At 37.3% G+C, this 16,038-nt stretch overlaps 1 protein-coding gene across 5 annotated transcripts in view; it reads right to left on the bottom strand.

Moving 5' to 3' along the window:
* The window catches only part of LOC115211809 (anoctamin-10), a 251,375-nt gene that overhangs the window by 1,130 nt on the left and 234,207 nt on the right, over window positions 1-16,038 (bottom strand). For all 5 annotated transcript variants that reach the window (XM_029780514.2, XM_036502909.1, XM_029780515.2 and 2 more), the window contains 4 exons: window positions 15,748-15,942; window positions 8,790-8,981; window positions 5,955-6,089; window positions 3,537-3,653 (listed from right to left, as the gene is read on the bottom strand). In XM_029780514.2, the coding sequence (XP_029636374.1) occupies window positions 3,537-3,653; window positions 5,955-6,089; window positions 8,790-8,981; window positions 15,748-15,942 (639 nt within the window). The remainder of the gene's footprint in view (window positions 1-3,536; window positions 3,654-5,954; window positions 6,090-8,789; window positions 8,982-15,747; window positions 15,943-16,038) is intronic.

Raw genomic sequence — 16,038 nt, 5'->3', positions numbered from 1 at the left:
TCAAGGTGAGGTACGAATCTACATTAGCCCCAATGTTGGTACTGGGCCAGCAGATTTTGAGGTGAGGGGCAAGTCAATTACATCAACCCCAGTACTTGACTGGTACTTATTTTATCAACTACGAAAGGAAGAAAGGCAAAGTCAACCTCAGGAGAATTTGAACTCAGAACGTAAAGACAGATGAAATGCTGCTGAGTACTTTACCGAACATACTAAAGATTACTACTACTACTACTAATAAGGCGGTGAGCTGGTAGAATCGTTAGCCTGCTGGGTGAAATGCTTAGTGATATTTTGTCTGCTGCTACATTCCGAGTTCAAATTCTGGCAAGATCAACTTTGCTTTTCATCCTTTCAGGGTCGATAAATGATTCTGCTTGCTTGTTGCCTTAAATAACAATAATTCATAATTCTTTCTACTACAGGCACAAGGCCTGAAATTTTGGGGTGTGGGGACAAGTTTATTACATCATCCTTAGTTCTCAACTAGTACTTATTTTGCTGACACCTAAAGGATGAAAGGCAAAGTCGACCTGAGTGGAATTTGAACTCAGAACATCAAGATGGATGAAATGCTGCTAAGCATTTCGCCCAGCGTGCTAACAATTCTACCAGCTTGCCGCCTTAGTAGTAGAAGTAATAATAATAATAATCCTTTCTACTATAGGTTCAAGACCTGAAATTTAGGGGAGGGGACTAGTTGATTACATCGAACCCCGTGTTTCACTGATACTTAATTTATCGACCCTGAAAGGATGAAAAGCAAAGTTGACCTTGGCAGAATTTGAACTCAGAACGTAGCAGTAGACAAAATATCACTAAGCATTCACCCAGCATGCTAACAATTCTGCCAGCTCACCACCTTAGTAGTAGTAGTAGTAGTAGTAGTAGTAGTAATAATAATCCTTTCTACTATAGGCATAAGGCCTGGGTTTTGTGGGGAGGAGGACAGTCAATCACACTGTACCCAGTATTCAACTTGTACTTAATTTATCAACTCCGAAAGGATGAAATGCAAAGTTGACCTCAGCAGAATTTGAACTCAGAATGTAGTGGCAGATGAAATACTGCAAAGCATTTCACCTAGCATGCTAATGATTCTACCAGCTCACCACCTTAACAATAATAATAATAATAATAATAATAATAATAAAGGTTTCAAATTTTGGTAGAAGGCCAGTAATTTGGGTGGAGGGGATACGTCTTAAAGTGATAGTATCTACCATCTTACACTGATCGTATCTGGTAAATTACTCAACCTGGTATTTTCTATGACATTCGTTTGTGATGTTCTAACACCAAGAAATTCTTAGCATAGTCTTAAAAAGTTGCTGTTGACATGTTGATGATGGATGTTATGCAGGCAGAGTTTTGTGCCTTGGTTAATGAAGGAAATGGACTTTACAAGTGTCAGGCACTCTATGAGATCAGTGGTTTCCAATAAGAAATGACTGAGTCTATGATGAAGAGTTAAACCCATATCAACATGGAAAGCAGCCATAAAACGATGATGGTGATGATGATGATGATACTGATAGTTATATATGATATATGTGTGTATGTCTGTGGCAGATGGCATTTGCATTTCACTCAATCTCTCTCTCACTCATGTTCACATAACTAAAGAACCAGCCCATAGCCAGAGCGTTTTCCTAATTCACTGATATTATTGGTTACAATATTTAATAAGCTTTATACTGGAATAACCCTTTAGCATTTAAACTGGTTATATTCGGCCAAAATATTCTACCTCTTCTATGTTCAAACTAGCCAGATGTGGCCTCTCCCACTAACCCTACAATATCTTTCTAAAAATTAAGAGTTACCTCATCAAAATCGCAAAGCTGTAAGATAATGTATGATTAATTCAAAATAACATGAGTAAATAAGCATTACATTTGACAGAGTAGCCTGAATGCTAAAGGGTTAAGGTATAAAACTCAAGATGATCTCTCTTTGGTTGTGGATTGATTCTGTAGTTATGTGAACAAGAAAGAGAGAGAGAGAGAGAGAGAGAGAGAGAGAGAGATGCAAATGTCAATTGTCACAGTGTAACTCTTAAGTTAGTTGCAGTTCAGGTCTTTTAGATGACAGGCTCTTCATATTTGATAGTTCTGGCAATCAAATATCAGTTGATATTGAAAAGTGGCCTAATGTGAATGCATGACTGCATTCTGTTCTCTTGTTGTTTTCTTAGTTTGCCATTTATGTCAAAGTTGACTGATCATCCTCAGCAACTCTGATTGGCCAGTTTAATGGTTACATCATCAGTTCATTTAATGTGTAGTTGCTGAGTGTCATTAGTTTGTGTTTTTTAGCTGCTGACATCATCAATTTGGTGTGTCCTCCTAATTTGGAAATTACACGTCCTGGTTTCAAATTCTAGACAGAGACCTGTTACAGTATCAATGCTTCTAAGTTTATTCAGTCAGAACTAGCTGAAACTACGACAATTATCATCAGTTCCATTTCCATCAGACTCCTCCTTTTCTTCCACAATAAATCATCTTCATCCAAACCAGTATCAAAATAATCATCATGAAAACAACCGTTAACATCACCATCATTTGCTACAAATTAAGGCATCTTTATGGGAGTGGGGATGGAGCTGTTTGACTAGAAAGAAACAGTAAATAAACTTCCCTCATGTCACACACAACTATTATAAAAGAGAAGGACCATTTTAGACAATGTATAATAATATATTATCTAAGATGGTCCTTACAAAAACAGAGTTGTCACAACAAGAACGATTTTGATCAGTAGAAAACAATCATTACTACTCCCCCACCATTAACGTCATACTCCTCCTCCGTCTTCCGCTCATCATCATTATCATCAACATTATCATTACAATAACCTCCTCCAATAGAACCACTGCTCGAACAGCCACCTTCATTTATAATCAAGTTGTTCATACTCTGGTGTTTTTTAAATTTTCAATATATATATATATATATACACCCAGGCCTATTCTCCATTTTTTGGGGAGGAGGTAACCACAACAAGACACACACTAGGCATTCCATTCATTTCCTAGCTCAAAGAGGTGAGCCCCATTTTATGCTTGGGTCAAAGCATACAACACAACCCCCAATATCAGCAGGGGAGCCTGACATCATATGCTGCATCATGTTGGTTCCATACCCCTTTGAGCAACATCAAATTCACTCATCTGTTCACAAACACTCTCCAACCTTTCCAATCATTTATAAATTCTCTTGCCTCTTTCACTCCAACACTTCTGGCCACCAAAGCTTTCCTCATTCTGTCCATCCACACAAACTGAGGTCTGCCTCTTGTTCTGCTGCCAACCACTTCTGCCTTCATCACCCACCTTACCATCCACTCCTCATCCATCCTCTCCATGTGGCCAAACCACCTCAACGTTTGTCTATCCATTTTGGTTGTTAGTTTTTCTCTCATTCCAGCTCATCTTCGTACCTCCTCATTCCTCATCCAGTCCATCCGTGTCACACCAACCATAGATCTCAAACATAACATCAGAAACAAAATAAAATGAATCATTGACTTACAACTTTCTCTAAAGCTTTCTTAGCTTCATATCTTTCCTTATACACTTCAATTTCTATCCATCTTGGAAGGTCAGGAATCAGATAAGTCAGGAAGGAGCGAGCAGCTAAAATTATGTGCTGGAAAAAATATATACAAATTATTGGGAACATTTTTTGCTGGGTTTTTAAACTTAAATATGCAATGTTAAAACATTATTAATATATTAAAAGTGAAACTATATTGGGACTATGAATACACTGGAACTGTAACAATGTTGGAACTATGAAATATGGCACTATAAGTATGTTGGAATGAGGCACGTGCCATCAGTAATTACTCAAGGTAGGCAGTTGGCGACCTTTATGTAGTAAAACACACGGAAAATAAGTGAAACACAGGCAAGCGACTGAGTTGAAGGCAGATTTACTTCTGCCTCTATAGCACGAGAGAAAACGTTGTAGGAATGTATGCAGTATGTGTTCTACAGCTATGAATTGCTTAAATACTGAGATTGAAAGGCAGGGGCAAATTATGCCTACCTAATCTACAAAAAAATAAAATATTTTGCATTTTATGCATTAGTAACCAGAGTAACCTTCATAATTTTATTGAATTAGGTGCATATTTTACCATAAAAGGAAAATGTTGCTACCGATCTATTTTATTCAAGGTAGGCATTGCCTACCTTGGCTACGTAGGCAGCATGTCCCTTATTGGAACCATACATACATTGAAGCTATTAGATATATTGTAACTACAATTATATTGGAACAGTAACTATGTTGGAACTACAAATACATTGAAGCTGTACATATATTGGTGATAAAGATATATTGGAACTGTATGTTTGAACTGCTACTATGTTTGAATTATAAATACATATGAACTATGTTATGATTGGAATTATAAATATCTTAGAACTAGAGCTGAGTGAGGAGCCGTAACAACATGGCACTATAGTTATGTTGGAGCCGTAGCTATATTGTAACTATAACTATAGCAGGAACATAACATTATTGAAATAGGGTCATACACAAAGCATTATATTTCTATTTTAATGACTATTATAGTCCGCAGGGTGTTTTTGCATTATATATATACAGGGTGTCCCAAAAGTCACTATTCACTTTCTTTTTTCTATTTTGTTTCAGGTATCTTTCGGAGAGACGTGAGGCCATCAGCATTTGACACCTCAGGCTTTGCAGTTTTTGTGAGTGCATCATTCACTTGCCCATGGCACACTATACTACCAGCTTCAGAGAGTCTCATTCATGTTCAAGAATTTCTGCTGGTTTTGATTTTTCCCAAATTCAACAATTGTGTTGGTTTACCTGACCAGAGAGATGAAAGATAGACTCATTGCCGAACCATAAGTTTTCAAAGAACTGGAAGTCATTATGGTAATGGTGGTAGTGTTAAACTGGAAAACAGATTAAATCTACCCCCAAATAAGCAATGGTGGAATTTGAACTCAGAATCTAAAGAGTCAGAACAAATATCAAAAGCATCTAGTTCAATGTTCTTGCAGTTCTGCATCTTCACTGATCTGGATCAGTATTTTTTTTATTCCCCTCAAGAGGATGAAAGGTGAAGTTAACTTCAGTGGGACTTGGACTCAGAATGCAAAGAATTGGAAAAATACTGCAAGGTATTTTATGCCCAACTCTAATGACTGTCCATCACAAGTTCCAGTTCTTGTTGCAGTGTGGTGGCTTGCATGCCTTGATAACTCTGAGAACTATGTCAGTGGACTGCAAGTTCTGAACTGGGCTTCCTATGCTGGACAGGTCAAAGGACAAAGGCCAGAATAACATGGACCACCTCTTCCCAAAGGTAAAAATGGTTTTGCATAGGGGCTAACACCTCTACCTAGAAAGAAAAGCATAATTATAGAAGCAGCAATGGCAATTCAAAAACTAACGAGACCTGGGAGAGGAAGGCCTTCCCTCAGGGGAACATATAATGCAGAGTAGCAAGATCCAAAAGACAACAGGGATCCAACTAATGAGAAGCAGAAAAGATAATCCAGAGTCAGCAACAGTAGAGGAATGTTACCAATGGTCTGTGATCCATAAGAGGAGCAAAGGGCTTATTTAAATTTTTAAAAAAGTTCTAGAGTCTCAATTAAATCAATACTTATACTGGAATTATAACTATATTGGACTATAATAATTATGTTAGAAGTATAACTACATACTTCTATATATTTTCTATATATTTAGTTGATAACTATACTGGAATGTTAGAACTATGTCAATATTGAGATTACAACCACATATAACATTAATACTTTGTTGTGTCTAGGGAGAGTTATACTCACACTCAATGGTTCAATTTTTTGTAATAATACAGTAATACTGATAGCCTCATTGAGCATACATAACAAATAGTAACATGAGTGCAAATTTAATACTAGTGAATGGGAAAGGTATACATACCTCCAGAATTACAACTATGACAACAAGTTGAACAGGTGTTTGGTGTCCAGGCACCAACTTTTGTACTTGAGGGTTTAATCCAATAATGATACAATTGGTCATCACAGCTATCTTACCCATTAATTCAAACATCATCTAGTAAAGTATACAAAGAAGATAATATGTATGTATGTATGTTTTATCATGGCTACCAAATAATTGTCACATATTACTTTTACAGATAATTCTTCTATTTGCATAATATCAAGGTCTCTTTCATTCTTTTGTTGTCTTACCATTTTTATCAATATATATATATATATATATATATATATATATATATATATTATATATATTTAGCAAATCAGCACTGAACAACAAATTCAAGAACAAAAACAAACTCAGCAAAAGTCAAATGGTTGTACATAGTGAAAATATTAGTTTGACATTTGGCGAAAGTTTCAGATGGAAAATTAAACATAAAATATTTTGCCTGTTATTGTATGCTCACACGGACCTTCCACATCCTTCTGATGATTTGGAGTATTTAATTAATGGATCACCTGTACACTGGGATCATGATACACCTTTGAATTCTCTTACATTACCTCAATTCTTTACCATTGATTGTGTGTGTGTGTGTGTGTGTGCGTGCGTGTGTGTGTGTGTGTGTGTGTGTGTGTGTGTGCGCGTGCGTGCGTGCGTGTGTGTGTGTGTGTGTGTGTGTGTGTGTGTGTGTGTGTGTGTGTGCATGCTCACACACATATGTATTCTAGAAATTGAGGTGTAGCATGGATTCTGGTCATGTAAGGAAACCAGAATCAGTGTAGTTTCAGCATATTTAAGATCAAAAGATGTGTGTTGTGTGTATGTATTATGTATGTATGTAGATATGTGTGTGTGTGTGTGTGTGTGTGTGTGTATATATATATATATTCACTACATCTAACTCTTGCAACCTCTATGCACCCTTCTGATTCTGTTCACTTTCTTCTAACTTAACACCTCGCTCTGATACATTACCTCCACCCTCTTTGTCTATCTTCACAGTTCCATAAGGATTATTCTTACCCATTCTTTTATAATACAAGGTAGCCCTGTAACTCCTCTACAGAAAGAAACCTGTTGCTACCCATCTCTCATATTTTAACCTCTCAACACCCAACATAAAGTTGCCTCCCTCTTTACTACAGTCAAGGTGAATCTTATTCTTGTGAATTACACGATGACCCCACTAGTGCTGGTGCCACATAGAGTATGTATGTATATATATATATCTTTTATCTATTACTTGTTTCAGTCATTTGACTGCAGCTATGCTGGGGTACTGCCTGGAAAAATTTTAGTTGAACGAATCGACCCCAGTACTTATTTTTTTCTAAGTCTAATATTTATTCTATTGGTCATTACTGCTGAATAAGTTATGGGACACAGACACACCAACACCTGCTGTCAAGCAAACACACACACACACACATCCTCATACACAACATGCCTGTATATATAATAGGCATTACTTGTCCAATATTCTTCATGTACGAATTCCACCGAGGTCAACTTTGCCTTTCATCCTTTCAGGGTCGATTAAATAAGTACCAGTTACACACTGGAATCCATGTAATCAACTTTATCCCTTTGTCTGTCCATGTTTGTCTCCTCTATGTTTAGTCCCCTATGGGCAATAAAGAAATAAATATTCTTCGCGTAGACAGCTACCTGGGTAATTATCTTCCGTCATCTCCCTACGTCCATTATGGTACAGCAATATATTCCCTAATCAGGATTCTAGTGAGTGTGGAGATGTTTATACTTCAATGAAAGCAAAAACAAATCCTGAGTTGACTCCCCTGCTCGTTATATTTCGTACAGATACAATTTCTGGATAATTATGTAAGTATACCACATATTTAGGTCATAAAAAATATCTTCATTTAGATTGCCTGTCATTCTCTGTCTCCTGATTCTACAGGGTAATCGATCCATCCACCAACTGAAATATACCCGAAGCCTTCCAGTACATGTACACACACACACACACACACACACAATTAAGATTCAGTTGAAACAACTTGTTAGGTCTGAGTAACATGTATACTCAACAATATTAAGTGAATATCAGACTTGGTGCATAAGTGCCGGCCACATAGTATGCTTGCAGTGTATGCAGATAATAAGGCCCAGCTGAGGGAAGAAATCTGCTCTTAGCTATTCAGACATGTACTTCATATTAAAAATACTATTTATAATATTTATGAAGCGTAGATTCCAGGATAGGTGAATAAAATATAAGTGAATAACAAAGCGGTACAGATGTCAATTCATTATGGCTGTTTCCAATGACTCCTTTAATTGATTAATTTTCTCATAATCAATTAAAGGAGTTACTCAATTATACATAATATATATATATATATATATATATATATATATATATATATATATATATACACACGCACACAAATACATATACATATATATATCTATATCTATATATATATATATTATATATATATATATAGGAGAGGGAAAATTTATAACTCTTAGTTATTATTTTTTTAATTTTCCATACACCCATTTTTATTAAAATTTACCTTCAATTCTGCTTTTTTTATAAATTTTCCCTCTCCTATCATTTCTCCACGTGTGGTCAACACAACCCCACCATTTATTGATTTATATATATATATATATATATATATATATATATATATATATAGTTAATCCAAACATGAACAAAGAGAAAACTCAACAACGTGAGGACGTGGAATAAGTATAGTGTTATTGGACGCCCAGGAAAGGAAAGAAAGAAGGAGGATTTAACGTTTCGAGTGGAGATCCTTCACAACAGTTACTTACCTGCCAAGCACCAATGCTTGATGCAGAGAGTGGAAATGGACGTCGGAAGACACAACACATTTTGAATGAATCAATGCGCAATTCAAATATGTTGTTGAGAAGAGCCCAAAATGCTGCAAGTGGGTAGACAGATGAGAACAGGAATACATAACCAAATTGTAGGAAAAGCTCCAAATAGTCATCTAAAGTGCCCTGAAATATATATAAAGTACAAGAAAAAGAATTGAACAGTTGTACAAGCTAAAAAGAAACACAGCCGTTACTTGCATGTGATTATGACTTGAAACATTGCAACCTGCTTTTGCTTGTCGCTTTGGGTGTCTATGCAGATGTGAGCAGGCATATACACCTTCTCAACTCTCACCCTTGATTCAAGGCATCATTGAGGTTGTAACAGCTAGCAAGTGAGAGAAAAAGAGAGAGCAAGGGAGAGATAGATAGAGAGAGAGATAGAGAGATATGCACTATCAGTTGTTTCAGTAGCCTGGATCAACAGGAAATGAAGTACCTTGCTCAAGGATATAATATGCCTCCTTGAATGTGAATTTAACCCACAACCTTATGATTGTGAGGCCAACATCATAACCACTAGGCCACTTGCCTTTACTATCCTACAGAAAGATTACATTTTAAATTCTGCTAATAGATCTGTGAGAATTTGTGTTATCACTCATTCTGAGATAAACTAAAAGGAGATTATAAGATTAGAGATTAAATGGTAAAGTTAACTGGACAAAGATTAAAGTCCATTGTTGTTTTTATTGTTGAGCCCTAATTGAAAGTCTAATCAGAGGAAACTTTGGTTGCTATTTCTTGTGGCTAGAGTGGCCACTTAGTGGCTGCCTTGTTGGTTTAATGTAGAGTTGGTTGTTGTTTCTAGAGCAGCACCAACTTGAGCTAACTTGGGGGCCCATAGCTAATTAATCAAGCAACTAGGTGTAATCCAGGGATCCCTTGCTTACTTATTTTGTTGGTCTTTTTATTCTTTTATTTGTTTCAGTTATTGGACTGCAGCCATCCTGGGGCACTATCTTGAAGGGTTTAGCAGACTAAAAGTCTGGCATGCATTCTATCTGTCTCTTTTGCTGAGCTGGTAAGTTACAGAGATGAAGACATACAGGCGCTGGCTATCAAGCAGTGAAGGGGAAAAACAAAAACACACACACACACATGTATGAGGAAGTGCTGAAAAGTTCCTGGTTTTGGGTAAAAGAAAATACAGGAGGATCAGTTAATCATGGTTTTATTCAACATATTCCCCTGTCAGATTCACACACTTATTGCAACAGTCCCTCGGTTTTTCTAAGCCTTGTAAAACTCTGAAGGTTGGGCCTCCAACCAGGCTTTTCACAATAGCCTTAAAGTCAGGAACTTTTCTGCTCCCCACCGTATACACACACACACATATGTATATACATACATACATACATACATACATATATATATATATATATATATATATATATGTGTGTGTGTGTATATATATATATATGTATGTGTGTGTGTGTGTGTGTGGCTTCCGTGCCAGTGACACGTAAAATGCACCAATCTGATCGTGGCCGTTGCCAGCCTCACCTGGCACCTGTGCAGGTGGCACGTAAAAAGCACCCACTACACTCACGGAGTGGTTGGCGTTAGGAAGGGCATCCAGCTGTAGAAACACTACCAGATCAGACTGGAGCCTGGTGCAGCCTTCTGGCTTCCCAGATCCCCGGTCGAACCGTCCAACCCATGCTAGCATGCAGAAAGGACGTTAAATGATGATGATGATGATGATGATGATAAATATATATATATATATATATACACACATATATATGTGTGTGTGTGTGTTTATATCCACTTGTATGTGAGGCTCCAGTTTGGGAGTTCTGGAGTTCTGGGGAGTATGGAGTCACCCCTTAATTGCCATTACTCCCAGGTCCATTTTGACAATACCTGTCAGGGTCCCATCTATGAGTTAAATAGATTTCCCAGGGGTAGAGGAGGTTCCCATTATTTTTGACAAAGCCATGGGGAAGGCAACTCTTCTAAGAGAAAGGTACTCTGGCATAAAACTTGCAATCAAAATAGTGTCAAACATCTTGCAATACTTGTCACCAGAACATACTATGGAGGCTGAGAGAGTGACAGAAGTGCTGTACAAACTTTTGCCACTTAAATCTAATAGCGTATAGGTGTCTCACTATTAATGTGAGACAACAACGCCGGTGGCACATGAAAAAACATTTGAGCAAGGTTGTTGCCAGTACTGCCTGACTGGCCCCCGTGCCGGTGGCATGTAAAAGCACCCACTACACTCTCGGAGTAGTTGATGTTAGGAAGGGCATCCGGCTGTAGAAATTCTGTCAGATCAAGATTGAAGCCTGGTGCAGCCATCTGGTTCGCCAGTCCTCAGTCAAATCGTCTAACCCATGCTAGTATGGAAAGCGGACATTAAACAATGACGATGATGATGATGATGATCAACAAAATGAAGTCATCTGTGCTAGTGCCATGTAAAAAGCACCAAGTACATTCTGTAAAGTGATTAGTGTTAGGAAGAGCATCTAGCTGTAGAACATACCAAAACAGACAATTGGAGCCTGGTGCAGCTTTCTGGCTTGGCAGCTCTTGTCAAACCATCCAATCCATGCCAGCAAGGAAGACAGACATTAAATTATATATATATATATATATATATATATATATACGGGGGTTGGACAAAATAATGGAAACATTTCAAACAAATTTATTTTAATATGGGGTTGGACCACCTTTGGCAGTAATTACAGCCTGAATTCTATGAGGTATGGACTTGTACAAAGTTTGAATAGTTTCCAAAAGAATTTTTGCCTATTCTTCAGCTAAAACAGTCTCAGGTTCTTGTAGTGATGATGGTGGAGGATATTGACTCCTTACTTGTTTTTCTAAAATGCACCATAAATGTTCAATAACATTGAGATCTGAGGACTGTGGTGGCCAGATAAGATGTTCAAATTCACTAGAATGTTCCTTGTGCCATTCAGTAACAACTTTAGCTGTCTGTATTGGTGTATTATCATCCTGAAAGATTGTTTTTCTCTCCGGAAACAGTTCTGCAACATTTGAATGAATTTGATCAGATAAACTGCTAAAATAGTCTTGACTATTAATTCTGCCATGAAGGGAAACCATTGGGCTGACAGATTTCCAAGATATAGCCCCCCCAGATCATCACAGATCCTCCTTCATGTTTAACAGTTGGAAGAAGGCAGTCTGAGTCAAATGCTTATTTTGCCTGTCTCCATGCATATACTCACTCGGTGGTTGGAAATAAGGTAAAGGATGACTTGACCAAGAAAATAACATTCTTCCGCTGCTTTAAGGACCAATTCTGTAAGTTTTCACTCTACTCTAAATGCAATGTTTATTTTTGAAAGTAGTGGTTTTCTGATTGCAGCCATCCTGTGAAATCTGGCTTTGTGCAGTTTCCAGCAAACAGTTTTTATGGAAGCTGGGTTTCCCGAAGTGGTCATTAATCTCTGCAGTAATTTTGGGAGCTGTACTTTTGTGATCCTTTCTAACAATTTGTGTAAGAGTCCGATGGTCCCTATTTGAAAGTTTTGGCTTTCTTCCAGAGTTTTGTTTCGATGAGGAGGTTTTTCCCTCTTTCTTAAAGGCTGTCATTACTTTTGAGGCAGTACTTGATACACCAAACATTTCAGCTGTTTCCATTATGCTAACGCCTGCCATACAAGCACCAATAAATTGACCTCTTTGAAAGCCCGACAGATCTGTCATTTTAATGAATTTTAATTACCTTTCTCTGATGATAATGGCTAGCCATTAGCACCAGATGTTAGAACCTATGAACACTTGGAACTATGAAACTAATTATAAGACCTTGGATTTAACTAACTCTCTTCTCTTCTCTTCTATCCTCCAACTGATATATTGAATTATGGACCTCACTAAAATGTAAGACGATTGAATTAACGAACATTTTACTTTTTTTTTCCTTAAATCTTCTTTCTATTTTACTTCTATTTATCTTTTCCATATAATTGTGCTGATGATATCTATCACTTGCAATAAGGTAAATGTAAATTTACCCCAGCTTGATATACCGAAACAGCTGTAAACATACTCTCATCTTAATTAAATGACTTTAAAACTCCAATGACCCATTTCTAACTCTTATTATTGCTCCATTTCTTATCGTTTTTATATATATTAAACCACGGTTTTACCTTTTGAATTACCTACTACCGTATACCTTATAACAAGGACCATACATACTGAGGTAATACCAGGAGTGCCTTTGGATACCTCTATCCCTTAGATGGTTACATTACCTTTAACTTATATCTTACACAATATATATATATATATGTACATATATAGAAGATGGGTTCCCACATAGTGTCCATTTACCAAATTCACTCACAAGGCAATGCTGGCCCAGGACTACAGAAGAAGACACCTGCGCAAAGTGCTGCATGGTGGGACTGAACTTGAATCCATATGGTTGCAAAGCAAACTCCTTAACCACACAACCATGCCTGTACCTGTTCGTTTTTCTGAGTCAATTGTTTTTCTTCTATCAGTAACCATTCAGTCATATCACTATAGGATTTCATTATTCTATGTGTCCTTCCTTTTTTAACATAGCAGAGTGGTGATTTCAGGGATATTTGACTGGAAATTCTTGCAGGCTGTACAACCATGTAGAAACTGTCTTGTTTGTTATTTTATATCTTGTCACAGGTGCTAGGGTGTATTCATGGCCCAAATACTTGGTTACAATAATTCACTTCACTTAGTTGTAAGTAGATATTACAGTAAGGTATAGCTTCATAGAAGTTCAGTCACTAATCCAGGCTGAAGTGATTTTTAATTCAAAGGAAGAATCCTAGTCTTTGGGGATGTAGTTTTGGCTTGATATTCAAAACTTTATGTTGGTGGAAACATAAATAATACAGTAAAAAAATGTATATCATTTACTTGGTGATAAGATAGTAAAAACAGCAGCGTGCTGGCAGTAACATTAGCATGCTGGGTGAAATGCTTAGCGGTATTTTGTCTGCCGTTATGTTCTGAGTTCAAATTCCGCTGAGGTTGACTTTGCCTTTCATCCTTTTGGGGGCGATAAATTAAGTACCAGTTACGCATTGGGGTCAATATAATCGACTTAATCCCTTTGTCTGTCCTTGTTTGTCACTTCTGTGTGTAGCCCCTTGTGGGCAGTACAGAAATAAGATAGTAAAAACAGCAGCAAGGGTATAATCTAAAAGGGTTAAAATGGCTGGGTATGATTTGAGGAACATTTGATTGCTATTTATAGTAGGTCAAGTGACTGCATGAAGATTTCCTAGTAAGATCAAGATTGGCTAGTTATTAGGTGAAATAAATTAAGGGAAGGATGAAACACAAAAACAATCATTTATAGGATGAGATGAATCATAAGATAAGAGATGAATCATGAATTGTAAAGTGAGTTAAAAGATAAACTATGTTGGAAGATAACAGAAAATATATTTTAAGATGAGATAAGGGTTGATCTTTTGTTTTAAGTGTGTAAATATAATAGCAACTTTGTTTAGATTAAAATAAGGAAATAATTTATATATACTGTAAAAGGCACCCAGTTCACTCTGTAAGGTGGTTGGCATTAGGAAGTGCATTCAGCCATAAAAACCAAGCCAAAACAGACAGTAAAGCCTGGTGCAGTCCTCTGTTTTGCCAGCTTCTGTCAAACTGTCCAACCCATGCCAGCACAAGAAACGGATGTTGAATGATGATGATGATGGTGATATTTCTCCTTTTCACTTTGTGGCTCTCTTTTGACCACTTACCTATCAGATGGGAATGATATCTTTTGCCTTTCACGTAGACAAAAGTAAGTAGATTTAAGGCGGCAAGCTGGTAGAAACGTTAGCACACTGGGCGAAATGCTTAGCGGTATTTTGCCTATCTTTAAGTTCTGAGTTCAAATTCCGGCAAGGTCGACTTTGCCTTTCATCCTTTCGGGGATGATTAAATAAGTACCAGTGCGCACTGGTGTTGATGTAGTCAACTTAATCCGTTTGTCTGTCCTTGATTGTCCCCACTGTGTGTAGCTCCTTGTGGGCAGTAAAGAAATAAGTAGATTTATCTACACTTCACTTTGACAAAGTGTAATAACTACAAAAAGGCTTGAACTTATGACATCACCGCTAATGTATTTCTGTATAAATTATCTCCAAAGCTGTGTAGTTAGGCAGTTCACTCCCCAAGCATGTAGTTTCAGGTACTCACCACCACTGTGCAGCACTTTGATTAGGTGCTGTAGCCCTGGGCCACTCCATGGCCTTGTGAGTGAATTTGGTAACTGGAAGCAGAGGGAAACCTGTTATATGCACACCCACATGCGCACACATATGTGGATATGTGTGAATATGTATGTGTGTGTGTGCACATGCACGCGTGTGTGTGTGTGATTGTGGTTTTGTGTGTGTGTGTGTGTGTGTCCGTGCGTGCATATGTGTTTGTTCTTTTGCATCTGCACACTGTGAAAGTTGCAACCAATCATGTTGTTGCTGTTTATCCTTCCAGTCAACAAATTGTCTACTTGCTTCATGCCCTTGAAGACATGTGAAACAATGATTTGATAATATATTTGTCAAATCCATGCTACCATGGAAAAACAGATGTAAAACAGAATGAAAGTGCATGCTTTCGCTCCCTTACAACATAAATAAAAAGGCATAGGTTGTTGGAAAGACTGAAGAAAAGTATCACAAGTTAAAGTATTCTTAAAGGGGTGGAGGATTTATTGCTACCTCCTACAAAACTATCCAGTGTCACTCATTAAAGTTGTGTGACATTCCTTTGTGCAGAGAATGGTGATACCATGATATAGGGTTGGACCTAGGGATGACAGGTAAAAAATAGATGAGTGGGGAACTGTTAAAAATAGTCAGCAAAAAGGTTTTACTTTTGATCCTAAATATCTCACCAAGTATTTCTCCAATGAAGCTTCATCATAAGCTTGCTGTATCAACTCTTGGGGGAGTCCTTCCTCTTCCCATTTTTCACCCTTTCCAGCATCTTTATCAACCTTCTTTGTCCAAAACTTCAAAATCAGGAAAGGCAAGGCTGACTCTTGCAGTTGACCAATAACTTGTTGAGTAATCAACAGTGCCACCAAATCCTAAAGGCAACAGAAAACATCAGTTATTGCATACATTTGAATACTTGGTTAAGGAGTCATTTGAGTATGTATTGGTCCATTAGCAGTTTAAGTAAA

The sequence above is a fragment of the Octopus sinensis genome, linkage group LG5 (genome assembly GCF_006345805.1).
Source record: "Octopus sinensis linkage group LG5, ASM634580v1, whole genome shotgun sequence".
NCBI classification, from domain to species: Eukaryota; Metazoa; Mollusca; class Cephalopoda; order Octopoda; family Octopodidae; genus Octopus; species Octopus sinensis.
The sequence above is the reverse complement of the archived record's forward strand: the minus strand, read 5'-3'. Positions and strand labels throughout refer to the sequence as shown.